This window comes from Pelobates fuscus, chromosome 10 (genome assembly GCF_036172605.1).
Source record: "Pelobates fuscus isolate aPelFus1 chromosome 10, aPelFus1.pri, whole genome shotgun sequence".
Classification (NCBI taxonomy): domain Eukaryota; kingdom Metazoa; phylum Chordata; class Amphibia; order Anura; family Pelobatidae; genus Pelobates; species Pelobates fuscus.
This window is the reverse complement of record NC_086326.1, coordinates 94,217,764-94,239,316: the sequence shown is the minus strand read 5'-3', so window position 1 is coordinate 94,239,316 and position 21,553 is coordinate 94,217,764. Positions and strand designations below refer to the sequence as shown.

Sequence of the window (21,553 nt, the reverse complement as noted above, 5' to 3'; positions counted from 1 at the left end):
ACCACTGGTAATTACTCATTTATACAAATATTCTATTCTATACAAAAGTAGGATATTCTGTATTTTAGGTTCAAAATGTTGCAGAATATGCTAGTGGATGGAATATCTCATAAATATTTATTGGAGATATATAGTTGATTTTGCTTATTTATTAATAATGTATATTATGATCTGGACCTATAGTTCATCCCGCCGGCATCCCGTCACTCTCCCAGGGCCAGATGAACATGATCTGCCTGTTCCATAAGGGTAACCCACCAAAATAGCACTGTGACTCAATTTCAGGTCTGACCCAGGGGTCCGGCTCCTAAGAGGACAGAAGGGCACTGTGTACTAACTCAGGACTACGTTAAATATTCTGTTTATTTCCCTTTTTCAAGTTCATAATGGTTTAGCTTCTCTCTGTGCATCTGATGTGTCTGTAGGTCCAGGACTGAGTGTGGCATGAATAATTGCAACCTTTAAAGTCACTTAGCTGTGCTATGCGTGATGTTACTAAGATGAGATGGTTACTATGTATGTGGATTGGTGACATATTTTCCTATTGAATGTTAATTATGTGGGTTAAGGGAGGTCAGTAAGAAGACTCTATCTAGTCATCCTTCTACTTCTAACATCACACAAAAAGCTTGGAAACTGTGCACATAGCACCTTTGTATATGGAAAGGGTATATGAATATAGAGAATGCAGCACTACTATCTGAATGAAAGCCATTGGAAAGCGAGATCACCCTATCTATATTGGCACAAGTCATGTACAGCATATGTATGTGTAGAAATTAATTATGTTTAGTTATAGGAAATGAATATACATGTTTACAAAAATAATGCGTGTGTCAGACTTCAATAACTTCTTTCACTAAATCCTATTATGAATCCCAATGATTGACAGATTCTTAATGGAACACATCAGGGCTGGTGCTAATCTCAATTAAAAAAATAAATAAAATAATGTAAGCTAGAACAGCAAACAACACTTCCAGAAGCAGGAAGGGGGCTCCACCAATCAGGAGACTCTAGAACAAATATATGCTTCTTTTTAATACAAACTCTATATATCTATCTATAATTGTTGTTGATATTTTAAAATTTTGTCCAAAAATATTAAATCAATTGAAAAGTTTATCTAAGCATATTAAATCAAGGCCGTAGGGAGAAGAGCAGTAGTTGCACCATAACCTAAGCAGTATATGCTATATATATATAAATATGTATAAAAAGTACTAACATATTTATAGTATACAGTATACTGGCTCTTTAACCTCTTAAGGACCAAACTTCTGGAATAAAAGGGAATCATGACATGTCACACATGGCATGTGTCCTTAAGGGGTTAAACTATACTGAACTTATTGAAAGTGCACCATATGAAGTGTTAGAACTTAAAAGATAATGTTTAGTCTACACCAGTGATTCTTAACTCCTTGGTAGGGTCCCAAAAATGTGTCAACGTGGCTTTATAGAGGTACTCGTTGGTTAAAACAGACACATCATATTCAACCAGGCCCAAATCCAGAACCATTGATCAATACATTTTTTTTACATATATACGAGAATGCTAGAAATGCATAATTTACCGTTTAAAGGGCACCTGTCATACTCTAAACTACTTTGCTCTTTTTAAAGAGCAGTGGATTTCATCTATACATTGTGCAAGCGGTTTTGCCAGCAAATGTATAGATTGGGAGAAAAGACAACTATAAAAAATAGGTTTTTCTCCCACCTGTCAATCAATTATTTGACTCTATGCTGCAAAATTAATAATGGAGGTCAGTGGAAAAACTCCTGCAGGCGATCTTTCTGCTCTCCACCCATAGCACATGCTGACATCACTCCATTCAGACGCATGCATGCTTGCAATGAAACCAGCGCGTTGGCGGCACTTTTAAAGATGTTGAGTTTCTCTTATAAATCCCTGCATAGCAGAACTTTATGGGCAGAAAGGAGATATCTGGACCTTCAGCTACAAGATTTTACTCATGAAAAACTGTTAGCTGACATAGAACTCCCAGAAAAATTTGCTGTGTTTGTGATGACATAAAGGACTGTCTTATTGGGGAAACCCTGCAGTTTAGAAGGGTGGAAGAGAAAGTTAGTTGTGACATCACGTGCCTCTGTAAATAATCCGTAAGAAAGAAGTATTTTAAGAATAGAGGAGAGGGAATGAACATGCAAAACAAGAATAGTCAAGATACAGAATTCAGCAAAAACTATTTTTTATTTTCTTTATTTTGCACAATCTATACACTAATGATCATGCAATAAAAAAACAAACAAACAAAAAAAAAAAAACAGCTCATCTAAGCCAAAAACTATAAAATTAAAAAATATCAGGTTTGTGTTTGTAATGATTCTTTAATATGCATATCCAGAATTCAGGATTGTGCGTAGTCATCGAATGTAGGAGTTGCCATTATTAAGGTGACCCTTAAAGAGTACTGACAACACGGAAAACAGCTAAAGGGTAGTTTTATGCAGCGGCTTCCAAGAACCCAGCAGTTGGCAACAACACACAATAAAAGTGAGCATACATCAGCAGATTGGTTTCACTGGTTCATATATACTTGTGTAGCATTTAGATGATGATCGTGGAAAACATTAAATATGTCCCAACTCCCAAATTGTAAATCTAAGACCTTAAGGTTTGCAATAGTTTTCTAGTTTCTCAAATCTGTGATTTAAACTTATTTAATGTGAAAAGCACACTGGTCTTACGGTAAGAATACTTTATACACGTTATGGTAAGGTTTCAGCTGTTCTTGGAATTCCTCCTCATTTCACTAGTGGTAACCCAATCTAGCTGATAGAGGGGAGGGGTGCACTAGCTATTATTTTGGGTAGGTAAGGGGAAGGAGGGATGGGGGCAGGGAATGTAATGAACATATGGATTTTATTTGCAGTATCTTGAAAGTTTAACTGTTTCTATTCTGGGACAATGTAACCAAATGTAATGTTTGGCTTTGTACTGAACATTTAGTTTCACCCAAGAGAATGGGCGTGGGGGAATGATTAATGTTTCTCAGTTCTTCAAGAAATTTAGAAACCTGATGACTGGTAAAACTAATGGATCTAATCCAAATAAAACCAAACTAAGCCAAATATAATCATTTCATGGACATGTTACAAAATATTGCAGTCTTGCAGATAATAGATAAGTGACTGACAGCAGAAACAACCCATCTGCTACTCAGAAAAATGAGAGCATTAGGACTGGTTTTCCAGGGGATGGCAAACCGGTAGCTGCCAGGGGCATTACTTGTGCTCGTACAGACATTAGAGGAACAGGGAGCAGAGGCATGCTAAGCAGCTCTGTGTTTTTGGCACTGTGAAAGTGTCCAGTTTGCAGAAAAAAAATTGAAGATGCCGTCAATAATTAACTTGCTCTTGAGAGTCATGAATGTGGCACACAAAGTTACATAATGATGTCGCCACCCGCTTTGCCAAATTATTCAATCTTGGGTAAAGTCAGCAGGCCAACTCAGCATAGGAGATTAAAAAGCAAAGAAAAAGAGCAGAGCCGGATTTAAATTGAGAGTGCCAGTAGACCCCCTTCCAAACTAATAATGAAATTTTTTTCAAAAAAGGACTTGGACTTATAAATATTCATATTGAGTGTTTAATCTATTAAAAGCTGTATTCCTAACACTTTAGTGTCCCTCTGTCATTGCGCCCCTGCTCCCCATGTAGCCATTAAAGGGTTTAAAAAAAAAAAAAAAACGAAAACTTTTTTCACCTAACCTTATTCCAGGACTCGGGTACCGCCTCCTCTGATGTCATTGCGAGGGTGAACCTAATGTGTATGCGTGGTAAGCGCTGCATGCATTAGGCCTTCCCCATAGGAAAGCATTGAATGCTATGGGAATTTTGAAGATGCTGGACATCCTCATATAAAGCATAAGGACGTCCAGGGTAATTTTACGGAGTTAAACTCCGTGAAACAGCAGGAAGCGTCTATATTGGCTGTCTGGTTGACAGCCACTAGAGACAGTATGCTGTAAACATTGCCGTCTCTCTAAAATGTCTCAAATGTACATTGCAGGGTTAAGGGGACAGGGGCACTGCAGCCAGAACACTTCAATCAGATGAAGTGGTCTGAGGGCCAATAGTTAGGGTTGCCAAATTCACCATATATTCAGGATAATGTATCACATACACATATTGATAGGCAGCACATAAAATGTTTTGACCTGTAGTATGTAGAATTCAGAAGAAGGTGTAAAATTAGGTGTGGCAAAGGTGCCTCTGCCACGTGTTCCTGGAGGGGCCCGCTGGCTAGCCTCCTGCCCAAGGACTATGGGCCATGTAAAAAGACTGGGTTTGGGTGGTTTCCCTGGACTGTTCGCGAACCGAAGCAACTCACGAACTACCGACCACTCGGGAGGCTTGTTAAACCCTATTAACACATTGTAACGATTCTAACCACAGTGTTCTAAGTGTTTGTCTGGGTGGCCAACGTTCGAATGCCCGAACACATGGTGACGGACATCTTGTTCGCACAAATGCAGGCAGCGTTCCATCATTGCCTGCGTTTGGTTCGGTACATCGTGGAAGGGCACTGTTCGGTGGAATTGTTCATCTGGATGAGGGGAACAAGCTCCACGGTTCGAATATAAACTACTCATTTTTAAAATACCGAAGTTGCCAGACTGCTACCACTTTTCTCATGGAACTATTTTGGGCAGGAGCCACGTGTGCGGTCAGTCAAAAAGGGACTTCCAAGGAAAACCCGAACCCCTGAACCGATCTGGGTGAGTTTTGGATATGTTGGTCACCCAAATAGGGGCTATCCGGGGATGTGACTTTTGTGGGGCTTTCATGTATTTTTTTTCTGTATCTGGAGATAATTGAGTTAGTACATTTCCTGACTCAATTATCTCTCAGGCCCAGGGGAGGGATTAACCTGTGATTTTGTGTAAAAAAAAAAACCTTGCATGGGCTTGTGCATAAAAGGCCATGTGTGGCCCTGAATAAAATGGATTACTTCCCAGCATTAAGCCTCGGCTCATGTGTGGGGGGAACAGCCATACTGGCTATATCCTGCTATACTCTCTGGAGGAGAGGTCTACTCTATGGGAGCTGGATCCAGGACTTGGGTCCAGAGTGGGAGGGAGAAAGCAAGACCCCAGCCAAGCTGTTGCAAGGTGCATCAGTGCTTATGGTGTCCGGTGCAATGCTTATGGTACTCAGGGATTACTAGGAAGCGTAAATTGGTGGAGGTACTCAGGGGGGGTACCAGGCGGTCCGCCACATTAGGCAATTAGAAATCCTGCAGAATATGCATAATACGTACTGCAGGGCAACCCTTTTCATACTTTTTCATAAATATGACAAAATTATATGTGTCCCTGAAAACATATTGGATCATTATGACTAATCTTTTAATACTGAAATAGATTGTGCCTTGCATAGATATCAATTCCCAAAAAGTTATATTTGCTCTATTCTTATCTTTATACACTGTTTTTATATATCAATGCAAGACATAATTAATAGACGAAACAGGCAGTATTTAAGAAACAGGTTTATATTATGATCCCATTCCCTTCCTCCTCCTCATTTTAGTTTTACTTTTTGTTTAAATTTTGGAAAAGGAAAGCGGAACTTTGCTGCAATATGCAATTTTGCAACTGGTTATTCAAGGAAAGAATCCTATTTTAATTGTTTTAGATCTTGTAGCCAGAACCTGCCTTGATGGGAAGTGTCCTTTAACCCCTTAAGGACTAAACTTTTGGAATAATAGGGAATCATGACATGTCACACATGTCTTGTGTCCTTAAGGGGTTAAAGAGGTTTGCGTTCCTTTTTATAATAAAAAATACAAAATGAATATATACAATAGAAGTTAATAAATATATTTGATGACCTTGGGTTGCAGGAAACGAGTTCATGAAATATTTTTGTTAGGGTTACCAGATTTTTAATTTAAGGAAAAATTATAAAATAAAAATATACCCTCCAAGTTATCAATTAAAGCAGAAATTAATTCACTCTATGCCAGTGGTTGCGAACAATCCTCGAAAACCCACCAATTATCCAATTTATTTATTTTTATCCCCTTTGGTACAGTTCATTAGGAGGCAAAGGTCAAATAAGAAATGATAAAATTCCCACCTGTGGACAGTCCTTGATGTAGTGACCTTTGTTGAAGCAGAGGTGGCACAGGTAGTTAGGAGGGGGCCTCTTGCTGGGTTTCCTGTTCTCAGAAGAAAGTGAAAGTTCTGAGAAGTGTTCCGTTAGAGAGCTCAACCCATCAACTATGTTGTTTAAAGATCCATAGGGTGATGCACTTTTATAAAGGCTGTTGCCCAACGCCTGCAAAAGAGTAACAGAATAGAAGGTTACATTCAGGGAGCTTTTACAGAAACCTTTTTTTTTTTTTTTTTAACAGAAACTTTTTCATTTTCAAATGTCATAAGTATTGACTAAGTAAAACTTCACTAGATATGGACAAAAGCTTGCATTTGAATCTTACTAACAAGCTCAAAGCATAACGGACACTCTTATCCACACAATAACCCTTTAGGAGGAAAGGCAGTATAGATGGACACCTTGGATTTTGACTTCATACAGTGACCTTGGGTGGAACCACACACAGAAACAAAACAACAACAAAAACAACAAAGGAAGCCAAAAGCTTATGGCCAAATGCTTTAACTGAATTCGGCACACAAAGCTAGGTTGTACATTGGGGAATCATAATTACATATCATGAAAGTGACTGTTATAGGACAATGTAGTAAATTAATTGTAACTTTATTAGTGGTTAACTGTCAATGTTTTGACCACCGATTTACCTACAACCAATAAAATCCCCGTGAACCACTTTGAGGTATTGCTATTTTGTTTATTATCTTTAGTGTTATTTATCAGTTTGGTGAAACCAGAGGCTCATTAGATTACGTGCTCAAACCAATATGTTATATTTTACAAACAATTTAGAATATCTTATAACCATCCCCTGGAAAGTGAGTGATTCAGCTCAAGAGAATATTGAATTGACCTGAAAATGTTCAGATACAATATACGGCTGGGTAAATCTATTTGTTGTGCTGGCATTATCACTGGCAAATGTTTGGTAAAAATATAAAATGACGTAGTTCATTTTTTCTTGTTTTACACACATTAAACAAGCTTGATAGGTTGATAACCCTGACTTGGTTGAGGTTTCTATAATGTAGAAGGTAACCCAGTATAATTTGGGAGCTATATATTCAGTAACATCAATATATTGATCTACTTCTAATATTAGAACTTTTGTCCTAATTGCAGGTGCCCTGAACGTAGCTTTAATAAGAACAGATATATACATATATGTATGTGTGAGTGTAACCCACAGAATCCAGCACACTTGCTGAATAAACACAAGCTTCTAAGCTTACAACATGTAATAGGAATTTTTTTTTAAAACCTGACAGGCAAAAATAATGGGGATTTAGTTAATGTATATGATTATACATTGCGTAAGCCTGCCACAACGCCAATATACCGGTACCTCATTTTTATGTGTGTGTGTGTGTGTATGCACATTCCAATGTCTGGAATCACACTACGCATTTCACATTATGTATCACCTTGGGACACAGTACAGAGGGATACATAGTGTTATCCAACGTCTATTTTTGAATTCCAAAATGAAAAAAAAAATACATATGAATTGCAAAACATCTAAGGCATCATTAAAAATAAACATTTACAGAAACTAAACTGAGTGTGATAACTGTCCAACAGTGATCAAACATTTTAAGGTGTTAAGTGATTGTTTGTTTTTTTGTGCTATAGTGCCGAGTGTAAAAAAAATATTTGTATTGTGAAAGGGGCAAAATGTGACAGAGTTGAAAGTTTTAACAAAAATTGTGAATGCCTTTTTTAAAGACATTATGATCTCGATTTAATAAGCTTTCGAAATGAATCAATACTGTTAAAAAAAAAACAAAACTTTATGTCCATAGAAATGCTGACCTCTGTAGATTAATTATTTGGAAACATTTTCTAATAGTATAATTCTGGAAAGCTTGAGGCCTGTATCTGTAATATCTATATCTGGAAATTGAGGCCTATATTTGTAGCAATATATTCAATGCATTACATGGGTAGGGAATTCAGTCTGGAGTATCACTTTAAATGATTCAGCAGCAATTGATTAAATTGGTGGAACCGATGGAAAGTGTTCCATGAAGGAAAAATGTTTAGAAGACTTTGCACTTGCCCTGATTTTGGCAAATAAAGCCAGTCTAGGGAGGCAAACAAAAATTAAACGTGACCTTGGAAAAAAAAAGAAAAATTGGCAGAACATCGCAAAATGATTTCATTCCGCTGGATGCAGCATGTTGAAAAGTTGTGTACTCCCAGTAGAATACATCAAGCTGCGTTCTGTTTCTTGGGGTCTGTTGTATCTCAAGTGATATTGATAAAATGTAGAAATGTATTGTTTGACTCTATGCTTCTCTAAGTGCATAATTTCATTAACAATTAATGAACCCGGCAGCGGGTAGGCGTGTAAAAATATTGACCCCTTACAAAAAACTTTTAGGTGATAAATAGAAGCTCTAACAACACTTGTGTGGGAACACCCTTTATCCCACAATAAACAAAAAATGTGCAAATTATAAAACTTTTTGTGCATAATATCCTTAACCTGTGCTAGCCACCCTGACAAAACGGTATGTTTTTCTGTCACTCTGGTACTCAAACACCGAGATCTGCATTTCGAATTGTCCTTCACTTAATTATGACCCTACTCTACCAAAAAAAACAAACAAACTGATTAACTTTGCAGGATGTGGGGAGACTTCAAGGGACACCCCAGGCCTTTGAAAATTCAGAAGCTGGATGCAGGTGGGAGGTAGTGGACATCACCGCTTAAGGCTAATTTGGGGTTAAACCATTCGAGAAAGGTTGAACCCCTTGAGATAAGAGTGCCTTCATGGCATCCTGGAACCATAACAACTTAATTTAGAACAAAAGTAGATACTGCGACACGTCTCTGACGTGTGGCAGTATCTACTTTTGTCTGTACAGGAGTATGCTTTATGGATATACAGTGATTGTAGGTATTGCAAGAAGAGCAAAAATGTTATCTGTACCCTGTTACCCTTTAATTTGTTGTAAATCTATAGTGTAGGCAGCTCTTGCACTGAGCTCTGACTAAACCAGGAACCATCCACTTCGAGTCTGTTATTATTTTTAATGGATGCTGAGCATTTACCATAAACGTCACCTTCATTAAAGCAGTATTTTCATTAGTTGTCTCTTATTATCATATTTTCCAAAGATTCCTTAAAGTGACACTCCACTGCCCAAATACAAAATAAATAAAAATCACTGTTTAGTAGAAATACCCAAATTAAAACATGCCTGCATTTTGCTACGCATTTTGTCATTGGGTGTATATTTAAAAATAGCTTGCAAAAACTGCAGTTCTCTTGTCCGAATCCTTGGCAAACTCTCCCTTTCTAACCCCGCCCAGACTTTCTGTTGTTGTCCAATCACAAGCTTTCCAAATGATTCAATACGGTTATAAAAACATTCCAAATTATTTATCTACAGTAGTCAACATTCCAGGCCTCCTAGTAGTTCTCCTTTTCTGCTTTAGTTCCACTGTCCCTGGGCAGCACAGCGCGAGTTCTATAGATGAATCTGGGATCAGCAGCACTCCCTTCAAGGTCTAGAGTGCTGGGGGCAGACAAGCAGCCTGTCAGTGGCTCCTCTTCCTGGTGGACCCATCCATCATGGGTGTCAATAGTGACTTAGGTCCTCCCACCTCCCTTGTCCCACTACGCCCATCCTCAATGTTGTGAGGTATTAAAGTATATAGGAACTTTTGTAGATAATCATTTGGAAAGTCCAAACATGGCAAACACTAAGAGGACGATAATATAGGATCTGCTTATTCAAGGAGTGGTAGATAGAGTGGTAGATGCGTGGAAAAGTTTTTGATTGCCACAATGGTGTCTGAATTGCCCTCATTGGCTCAGAGTCAGAATAAGACTTTAAAGGGGTCATATTCAATGTACCAGGTTGTAGTCACCATCAACGTAAAAAAACAAATCTGAATAAAGTGATTTAAAGAACAATTCTCATCAAATTTTCACTTCTCGCTTTTTATTAGATTATTACATGTAATGAAACTAAATGCTTGTTTTGTTTTGTTTTTCCAATGATGTATATTGATTTTTTTGAGAAATTTTTTTTTTGGTTTTGTTTTTTAAATCTGTCATCTAGCCAACTATGCTCAACCTAAAGTGCCTACTGCTGCAGGTTCACATTGAGCAACCACAGAAGAAGGGAAGTTAAGTTGAGCAGCAGTTGGTCAGATCGCAGTAGAGTGTGAACTAATATGGCTGCTCAGCCAGAGAAAAAAATAAATAAAAAAAAAATAAAAATATATATATATATATATATATATATATATATATATATATATATATATATATATATATATATATATAATTAAAAAAACAAAATCATTAAGTTTCATTAAATGTAATAAATATTTAAAAATAAGAAGATACATATTGATGACGGTACTTGTATGCAAAGTGTTATGCTATATATTTAGATATATTTTCTAGTGGCATATGTGTTCACGCCGTCCAGTGAGAAATGATACAGGTGTGCTTTTATGAGGTAAATTGTACTTCCGTCTTCTTGTAGCCGTGCCAAACCGAGTCCATAGAGTGTACAATTGGAAACATTCATGGTGTTTGTTGTGTCCTCAGCCAGAAGGGTAAAAATTAAACAAGCATGTAATGTGTTCTCAATACACATCCTATAATGGAGTTTATCAAGACTGAAATGCATACTGCTACGTGGGACCTGTTGTAGACATGGTAACCATGTCTACTAGGGGGGGAAGAAAATCCAAACAAACCTGTTGGTTACTAAGAGGTTAAGGAGATTAAATGTAACCTCAACGTTTAGCAGAGGCCTTTAAATAACTCCTTCCATATCCATTCGGCTCTGTGCATTCATATGTAGGGCTCAGCTTAGTTTTGAAATAGAAGCAGGCAGGGATGCAAAGCTTGTCTGTATCTATTTAAAGTCCATTCTCGGATGCCAATTCCCCATGAAGCACAGACAGGGAGACTAGAGTGGGTTTCCAGCTAGAATTTCAGAATCTTTCTGAATACTGAACAGGAGAACATATTGTAACTAATAAGCAATAAGCACCCTTTTTTTTTTGATCGAGGGATACTCAAGTCTTTAAATTATCCTAATTTTTATTTTTAATGCATTATAACATATGCAAACTAAAAAACAAAAACAAAAAACAACAACATATTTTTGCGATGGTTAAATAAATATTTAGGGAAATATATAGCTCAATCTCCAGTTTTCATTTCCAACAGTATACTGGCTGCTAAGTTAGTATGAATCGCCAGCTTTGAAATAGTAATGCATCATTGATTTATACAGTAAATCAATCCATAGAGTGAGCAAGTATTTTGTAAACATTACCACACATAGGATAAAGGCTGTACATCTAAAGGCACTTTCAAGGAAATCCAGACTATTGTTTATGAGACGGCACCACTTATCAATACTATATTTAAAGCTGACAACAAGGAGGAAGGATTAACATATACCCCCAGTTCTATATTGTAATGGAAGGGCAAGAAAATATATCAATGCGTCATGGCTTCACCTTTCATTTGAAGGACCCATTGAGAACAACCTGGTTGTTTATGTAGATTAGCCTTTTCAAAGCTGCATTCCCAAATTATCACAGACTATATAGAGAAAATTCTAAAAAAAAAAAGTCCAGCAGGAATGGTGACCCCCACCCCCTGGCAGTAAAGATGGGGATACCATTACAATAATAAGGCAATGTTTCCTTCCTGAGATATTGAAATTCAATACTGATTCTAGACAGTAAAATATTCAGTAAAATCAACCAAGAGGACCATATACCCTGATACAAAAACGGGATCAATGGGGGACAGCCTTCAGGACACGTATTCGCTAAAGTAAACTATTTAATCCAATTGGCTGCAACTTTATTTTTTTTCTGTTGCATCACCATTCAGGAAGACAAATGAAAGCCTAACGCAAGCCTATCTGGACCTTGTATCCCTTCTGCTGATCCCACCATAAAATAACTTTTGTCAGTGTTAAATTACCCTTGACAAGTCCCATCCTGTACATCATCCTCTACATGGTGCCTTTTACCTGCTTCTAAGTAGACTTTTCTTGAGTTATAACTTTCTCAATAGTACTTATCAATGTGAACTTGGCAGAGTTATTCTATAGCATTGATCATGACAGGGACAGATTAACATATGGGCTGATGGAGCTGAAGCTCCAGGCCCATGCCCATGGCATAGGCCCATTGATAAAAAATTTTTTTATATATATATATATATATATATATATATATATATATATGTGTGTGTATGTGTGTGTGTGTGTGTGTATATATATATATATATATATATATATGTGTATGCGTGTGCGTATGTATGTATACATATATATATATACCGATGAAAAAAGCAATTTTTATTATATCTTTTCATGCGACAACACTGAAGAAATGACACTCTGCTACAATGTAAAGTAGTAAGTGTACATCCTGTATAACAGTGTAAATGTGCTGTCCCCTCAAAATAACTCAACACATAGCCATTAATGTCTAAACTGTAAGACATGCTGTAGGACAGCAAGACATCAGGGAAATGTGCACCTCATCTTATTATAAAGTTACAACCATGCATCACCATTTACACAGTCTAAGGTTCGGTATGGAAGATAAGGAAAATAACCCAATGCCTTCAGAGGGAGATACATCTGTTCTGAATTCCTTGCTAAAGCTGAAAATCCGGGAACTGACCACAGTCAAGCACTCTGGTACCCAGTCTGTTCTGGAAAGGGATAAATACCTAACTGGTCCCTGAGCAGGTTACCAGCTTGGCCCCCCTTCATTCTTCACATAACCCCTGAGCCCCAGGAAGACGCCTATTGGCCTATTGGTCTCCTTATGGTTAATCCTGCTCTGGTCTGATCCCACTTGCACCAATCTGATTTCATTTCTGTCCCACATTTATAAAACCTATACAAAAACTGCTGTCAGTACTACAGAAACTTAGAAATGCACGGCTTAGAAGCCGAGTTCTGTTGGAAACAATTGTTTAAACTTTGCAATTAAAAACTTGAGTGGAAGCTAAAAACCTCTGCTGAGTTAGCATCTAATTTGGCAGCTATTTTTGGTTCTTAGAAAATAGACCCCTAGATGTGCTGAAAAATTAGTGACCACATATGTAACCTTGAATGAACTTTCTGAACCATGAATGCCAGCTTTGTAATGTATTTAACCAGCTATGATTTATGGATGCCCTAGGGTAAAATGCTACAAACCCAACTTATACTGATGCTTATTGTTAAGGAGAACTTAACTTCCAGAAAAGCAATCAAATAAGAATTTAAGGAAAAGGTGATAAATACAATGTATATATATATCACAAATGTATATTGAATATACAGTAAATAATGGTGTACTGATTGTACTGCTATATAATATTATGTTTAATATTGTCACTCTAACAAAATGTTCATTCCGTTACTTACTGCACTCGAAAACTTGACCATACAAGTGAAACCTGCGCAGACACAGTAACCCAACAAAGTCACACACACACATTCACTTGTGCACACACTCGGACACTGCACGCACACACTATTATACACATACTTAGACAAAGCAGACAAACAATGACACGTACATAGACAAGCGCATGCACACACTTAGACAATAACACACTGCTATACACACTACTTTACGCAAACTCATTCAGACAGTGTATGCACACTGCTACACATACACAATGCTACATGCACTGACACAGTACACACATTGTAAATGTAGTTTGTTAGTGATTAGGAAATGTTCCCCATCCACTCTTCGTCACTCCCTGAGATGTTATGTGACATCAGGTGACATTGTGTCATGTGATGTCACGCATGTTAAAGCTTGTTTCAGCGTGGCCCTCAACACCCTCTGTTTCTGTGCGTCCAGCTTGTCTTGTTGCAATTAAATGTCTGTTAGTCCACCTATTGTACAGCGCTACAGAATCTGTTGGCGCTTAATAAAGAATAATATTAACAATCATTTATTAATAATAACATTGATTATTTGGTAGACATGGGACTAAACACTTTATATCATAGTTCCCAAGTGTCTCAGATCCTGTAATAGAGCCCCAATTTGATATCAGGGTCCTTCATTTTAGGGATACCAGAAGAAAATCCCCAGAGGTCCATCTTGACCATGAGGACAGATGCATATTACATTTTGTCTTCTGCAGCTCCCTGTGCATGTAATCTGGCTGAGCGTATCTATTAACTATTTAATATTAATTTGGATTTGTTTATTTAAAGGGCTATTTAAGGGTCATTTAAGGTCAGTCAGCCCCAGATCACTTGTGCATCAAAGTTACATATTACACATGATGTGCTCAGAAAAAAAGTTTGTGGCACATTGCTCAGAGCCAAATGTAGCTTAAAGATTGCACATCTGCCGTATTAGTCTGGGTGCAGTGTCCCTGTTCCCGTAACCCTGCAATTTAAATCATCATTACAGTGATAAGACTGCCTCTAGTGGCAAGAGGCGCTTCCTGCAGTTACAGTTTAACTTCGCTTTACATGAGGTCATCCAGTATGCGGAAAGACTATGGTGTGTGCGGCACTCGCCGAGAATGTGCATTAGGTTCCCCCCATCGGCTGACATCAGAGGAGGAGCCCAATCAATTTTGATGTATGGACTATAGAGGGTTTAAAGTTGTGTTTTTTTTATTTTTTTATTTTTTTTTTTACCCTTTACATGGCCCGGGGGTGGGTAGGGCTAAGGAGCAGAGGGATACTATAGTGTTAGGGATATAGCTATTCCTAACACTATAGTGTTCCTTTAAGTGTATGAATCCACACTTACATCTCTCCTGGAACTGAGTGCCTCCATCTTAGTTCCAGTCAAAGATTGTTATAATTCTGTTCTTGACCACAGAGATTGAATGCTAAATAGAAACCTATAGATTTGTAAGATACATTTAGATGAAAATGGAGCTTCAATAAGAGAATTAGTTGTAATACAATTCCTAAACAGTTCCTCTGATGTTTCACAGCTTCTAGGACCCCACAATAGAACTGACATTCTCACGTGTTCCTCGAGTTGATTTGATTCTTTTTTATTTTTTTTTGTGCACAGATATTTGTAGTGTTTAGGAGCCAGACTGATATACTAATGCTTTTTTTTTTTTTTTTTTAAACCACTGTAACTGTATAACTAGGGAATTTGATGTTACGGACCAGAAGTAACATTTTTGGACGTCATTGGAGACCATTTTTTTTTTTTAAGCATAATAAAAGTATTTATCAAAACTTGGCCATATGTTGTATTTTGCTATTTTTCAATATTTATTCCGCTTCAATTACCACACTAAAGAAATGACTACATTACTGTATGGCCCATGTTTCTGTAGGCCAGAGTAGGTACCTTCAAAATGCTACTTAGCTTTAGTCATCAATTAAATGACACAGTGGGGAATGCAGATGAACATAATACCCCAACCAACAAGAGATACCCATACGGCCAGCAAACAGAAAATAGTCTCTACAGTTATAAAATAGTGATGGAGTGTGCTGACTTAACAATCTGTGCCTTACAATATTTGTGATGACACTGAATGGGATACCAAGAATTAGTTTTGCTGCTGACGTTAGGATCCTTACAGGCCAGATTGAGCATCGCAGTGCATATCACTTGTCCTTAAGAAATTAAAATAGGTGACAGGGTTTGGGTTGGTAGAACTCAAGATGCAGGAACTGACAGCTGAGCACAGCAGGGAAGTGGAAGGCCAGGAAACCCCAGAGCCTAGTCAGGTCAAGCAAAAGATCAGTCAAATCAGCAACGGTTCACAAGAGATAAGACAGGCAAATGGGTCAGTAGCCGGCTTAGAAGTAGCAGGAACACCGCTCTTTACAAAGAGCAGGAACGTCTGATTAAAGATATAGTGCATAGAGCAGCCTTATATAGGGGTGTCTGGGAGATACCCCCTCCTGCATCATACCCGTATCATTTTTACATTGTCCCTTACACCTCTGCTATATTTTGCACCCAACTGGTGCACATGCCCTTTTGGGGATTCACTTGGTAAGTGGACAATGCTGGCCGCAGCAAGACCATTGCTACCAACACCACGCTGTTGCCAGGAGGAAGCTGACTGCTGCTGCAAGTCTGTTGTGTACTGTGTGGCACTGACACCAAGACAATGCCAAATGCCCAGATAGCTGCAATGAGAAGTTGATAGGAACGACACAAGTAACATGGTTCATAGAGTACCGAGATAAGAGAGGTGAGGTCTGGACAATAGGACACATCAAGGGTGAAAACCCAAAGAATATTATGACACATCTATTTACTGGGATGCTACCAATATGATCACTGCAAATACAGTATGATGATGCAACAATTTCTACAGCAATAAGCCAGCTTCTATGGTTGCTGACTTCAGACAATGATTCTATATTTACTTCTCTACCATCCTGAATGCGACAGGGGGTGCGTGGGCTTACGGGAGAAACGTTTTAAAGGTCTGCTTTTTTAATGTCCTAGGCATATAAGGGGGTGTTTCTCATGAGGGTTTTAGGGCTCATTATTTAGTAGAAATGTCCAAGGTATTCAAATTGTTCACCCATTAATGGTGAGCCATCACGTCTCTAGAAATTGCATGATTGGATAAAACACCGAAAATTCCTAGAACTTGTTTAACCTTTTCCATGTGGTGCTTCCCTTTTAAATTGTAAGATATAGCAATTAAGATTGCAATACAGTTCAGTTCTGCCACAGCCATGGCACAGATTGCATTAGAGGAGGAGAAATTAAGGTTCGTGTATAAAAAAGTGTTGTGTTTTAAAAAGTGGTCTGAAATACTAAAAGTGAGGCAGTCACCACGCAAACCATGGCACTTTAAACGAACAAAACGTTTTTATGGATAAATTCTATTCTTGCTGTTTCTTCTTCTTGTTATTACTATTACTGACATTTATAAAGTGCCCAAAAAATCTGCAGCGCTGTTCAATTCTTACCTTAGTAAATAACCCTGACTGTCTTAAGTAACTGTTAAAAATAGTTTGAAAAAAGGAATTTAAGGATAGAGAGATGTAGACATTTTGATTCCTTCATGCTGCATGTGGTTTCACAAAGACGGGTGTCTGAAGAAGTCATAAACATTTCAGATTTAAATTTTCCCTGTTAGTTTTTTACGGCTGCATGTGAATATGTTGCAGTTTGTTCTTCTGCTCAAAGTCTTAACTTTGTGTATATCATTTGGTTCTGTTTATAAATTAGTCACATTCGGTTTGTTTGAAACCATCTGGCATCTATCATTACGAAGATGTAATGCTCAAACAGGTGGAAAGAACCTTAAGGACAGACCCTTGTACCAGCACCATGATGTAAGAGAAATGTGTGTTTATGTATGTAATAAAATAACAGGGATCCAGAAAATCCAGTCAGAGCTAAATGGACCCTTCCCTGGTTTTTTATTATTCTTTTAGTATAAAAAAAGGTATTTAAAGAGGGGGACTATTTGATCTCTGTAGGATGCATTGATGGAGTGCTGTCTTCCATATAACCACCAAAATGATTTGTGTTAACCTTGTATAATCTCTTGGGTGTTGTCAACATTCCAAAAATTAGACAAAGAAATTCCAAAATGTTGCCAAGAACTCAGAGATTCCCTGACTTTTAAGCTCCTCCCCAAGGATATTTAATATAATTTCATCATTATCCATACAAATATTGCAACAATTGTCTCTCCGTGCTGGGCTATAAGAGCATACTGCAGACCTTCTCAGGCCCCAAATTATATATACATACCTCAAAACAGTCCTGGTTTCAGGGTCCTGTCCCAGCATCATAAGTTTGCTTCCTGGTGTCATGCCTCTGGGGATACCAGGTATTGTCCCCAGCACGCCCTGCGTGCGCAAATCATTAGACACTTGCACTGTGCAAAATGATTTTAGGGCAACTGCCTATGATCAATGCACTACAGAACTGCTCTTCACATGGAAAACACTTAGTATGTAGTATTCCAGTATGTGAGTATGTCAGTATGAATGACACTTTAGGCACTATCACAATTTAATCTCATTGAATTGGTTATAGTGCCTTGAGTCCTCTGGCTCTGCTCCTCAATTCGTGTTATCCTATTTTCAATCAGATTAAAACTGAATGAGGGTCCCTGGCCGCCCACAGCCCCGTCCCAAACTGGAGGTATGGCTACGGCAGAGATTACAGGTCTCCTTCTAGTCATACTGATTTTATAGTTCATAACACTGATCTAGACAGTGAACCATACAGCAGTCATATAGCTGACTTGACGCCTGGGGGTGTTCTTTGCAGACATTCTGAAACCCTACATACAGGGCCAGCGCGTCCATAAGGCGGCACAGGCAGCCGCCTTAGGGCGCACCGGCTCTGGGGGCGCAAGATTTCAGTGACCGGCAGGAGGGAAGCTCTCCCTTCTGCCAGGCCACCATTTAGACCCCCGGCACGGCGTGCGGCAGTGATGTGATCAGACGCAGCGATGGAGCTCTAATCTGCCCGCTCTGCTTCCTCGCGCGCCGTCTGCTGATGCCGCGGGAGCTGGAATATGACATCATATTCTGGCTCCCACAGCATCAATAGACAGTCCGCGAGGGAGCAGAGCGTGGAGATTAGAGCTCCCTCGCCGCATCTGATCACATCACTGCCGCACGCCGCCCAGCAGCCCCACTGGACCCCAGGGAATGATTCATCATTCCAACCAGCTCTTCAGGTAGGGAGGCTGGGTGGAAAATGTTTATTTATTAAAATAATTAGTGAGTGTATGTGATGTGTCTGAGTGTCTGTGTGTCTGTGTGTGAGTGTCTGTGTCTTAGTGTCTGTGTGTGAGTGTCTGTGTGTCTGTGAGTTAGTGTGTGTGTGAGTGTCTGTGTGAGTGTATGTGTGACTGTGTGTCTGTGAGTGACTGTCTGTGAGTAAGTGTGTGAGTTTCTGTGAGTGATTGTATGAGTGTGTGTGTCTGTGAGTGATTGTATGAGTGTTGCATGTGAGTGTATGAGTGTGTCAGTGTATGTGTGTGTCTGTCAGTGTGTGTTTGTGCGTGTCTGTCAAATCAGTGAGAGTATCTTTGTCATTGAGTCTGTGTGGGACTATCAGTGTGTCTGTCAATGAGTGTCAATCAGTGTGTGTGTGTCAATGAATGAGTTTGTGTCAGATCAGTGAGTCTGTGTGTTTGTCATTGAGTGTGTGTGACTGTCAGTGTGTATACACCACTGAGTGTAGCGTGGCGGAGCGCAGTACAGGAGCTTCTGTTTCCTGTACCCGGCCAGACTGACCGGAGGTGCTCACTGAGAGAGCACACCCTGTCAGTCCGGCCAGGTACAGAAAATTGAAGCTCCTGTAGGGGATATCCTCCACTCAGCAACGCTAAAAGAGAGGTAGGAGGCACACCAGGAAGGGGAGTACGACCACTAAGGGGGTGAGGGGTGCACCAAGGGACAGGGAAAAGAGGGGGGAAGTTAGAAGATCACTAAGGGACAGGGAAGGGAGGGGGCCACTAATGGACGGGGAGAGGGGCTGGTTAAGAGGCACATAGGTGAAGATGTTATTTTGGGGAGGGGTGGGGCTGAAAAATACATCTTCGCCTATGTACCCAAAAATCCTTGCACCGGCCCTGACTACATACAGGCCTCTCAACCGCTCAAATTTCAGCAGGACAGTTACCATTTTTGATTCACACCAGACTGACCTGCCAATCCTTCTGGGAAACACCCCCCCTTTGAGCTGCACCGGTGACGCTGTCACGAGTTGGGAGGTATGTACAAATGACAGCGTACTTTTAAGGTTAATTTCTAAGGCTTGGTAATATGAGCAGTTCCAAAAGGGAAATAAATTAAATCCTTATGTTTAGGTTTTTCTATGTAATATTAGATGACTCAGAAACCTCCTGCATAGATAGACGCAGGAGAGAGATAACATGATGAGCTGCAGATCATGACAAGGTCTTGCACTAATACAATCTGGAGACCATCAGTTTTCTACGAAAGAGAAATTCTCCTATGGCGAGAAGTAGGAAGGTAATTAGAACACAATTTGTACTAATAATTAATCAATTATTGCTTAATGATGTTAAGTGCTTGTAATGTGGCTAGTTAAGTACTAAGTCTACATACTGCGACCATATGGAGACACACAGACCTTTGTACACCGTCAATAATCCCACCAGAGTGGTACGGTGAACATGTTAATGGAATGTAACAGAAAATAAGGAACTGCGAAAATTAAAAGCAACACAAAAAAGTTTGCTTAAGACAATTTTCACAAAAGTAATAATTGTAGACGTGGGGTGAATGTCTCTAATAGTCATATATTGTGTAAACACAAATTAGCCACATAATCTATGTAAGGAAGTATAAGGTAGCAGCTTTTTTTCATTCAGACACAGACTTACATTGGAGAAGAATTCAAACTGCCTTAAAAACCCCAAAGTCCTTAAAAACCCCAAGTCACAACGTTCACCAGATTAAAGGAACACCATAATCACTAGAGCATATGGTAATTACAATTGGTAATATAGCACCAGCATACTCTGCAGCACTGTACAATAGGAAAAAAGGCAAACATTTAATTCCAACAAAACATGTATGATATACGGGAAAAGCAGGTGAAGAGGGCCCTGCCCAAATGAGCTCACAATCTAAAATATATAGGTACAGTTCCTCTGACTTCTGTAAAACCATTTTTGAGTAGTGTAAAAAAAAAAAAAGGTCTCAACTGACCCAATAATCTTATCCCCTATGCTGCCACAAAGAGTATGGCAAAGTTTCACTTCCTTGTTATTCATATAAAGCCATCCAAATTTGGACGGCAATGATAGGTTACGAGTACTGGAGGAAGTAGAGTTTAACTTCTGCATTATCTCGGAGTCAGCAAAGAAGCCAGGTTTTGGGTACTGGGAGAGGCTCAGTTGTTTTTTGGGGGCTCAAATAGTGTGACAAAAGCTAGTACCAGTACAAGAAGCTGTAATGATTATGGTATTTAGTATGCTGCTTTAAGAAAAACAAACATAGCAGAGTTAGGAAGAGCAAGAGCTGGGCAACTGGACAAAGAGGTCCCAGAGCCAAAAGATTTAAGTTCATGCTTTACAGTTACATAGTTAGTAGATGGACTGCATAAAGATTTATACATCCTGGAGTAAAAACCTGGACTACTTAGTACCAGAAATATTCTGCAGACATTATTAGTCCAAAATTAAAAAAAAACTACAGTGTCCAATGCTGGCTTATGGGGTTTCATGGGCTTGGAGCTGAACATTTGAGATCTATTTGTCATGTGAGTAAAAGATCATGAGATCAATATTCTGAATTAAACTTTGCAGCCATGTATAAAATAGCATTTAAAACTGAAAATTTCAATCATATAAAACTCCAGCGGGAAAGCAAGGGGTACAAGATCACGTTCTCTGGGTCATGGGACACATGCAACCCATTCAAACTGTTATGGGGCACAGAGGGACTG

At 38.8% G+C, this 21,553-nt stretch overlaps 1 protein-coding gene across 2 annotated transcripts in view; it reads right to left on the bottom strand.

Annotated features, from left to right (window-relative positions):
- Window positions 1-21,553, bottom strand: part of ZCCHC24 (zinc finger CCHC-type containing 24) — a 365,856-nt gene that overhangs the window by 327,576 nt on the left and 16,727 nt on the right. For both annotated transcript variants that reach the window (XR_010085560.1, XM_063434179.1), the window contains exon 2: window positions 6,112-6,312. Coding sequence is in view for 1 of the 2 variants with exons in the window: in XM_063434179.1 (XP_063290249.1) it covers window positions 6,112-6,312 (201 nt within the window). In the remaining variant the exon portion in view is untranslated. The remainder of the gene's footprint in view (window positions 1-6,111; window positions 6,313-21,553) is intronic.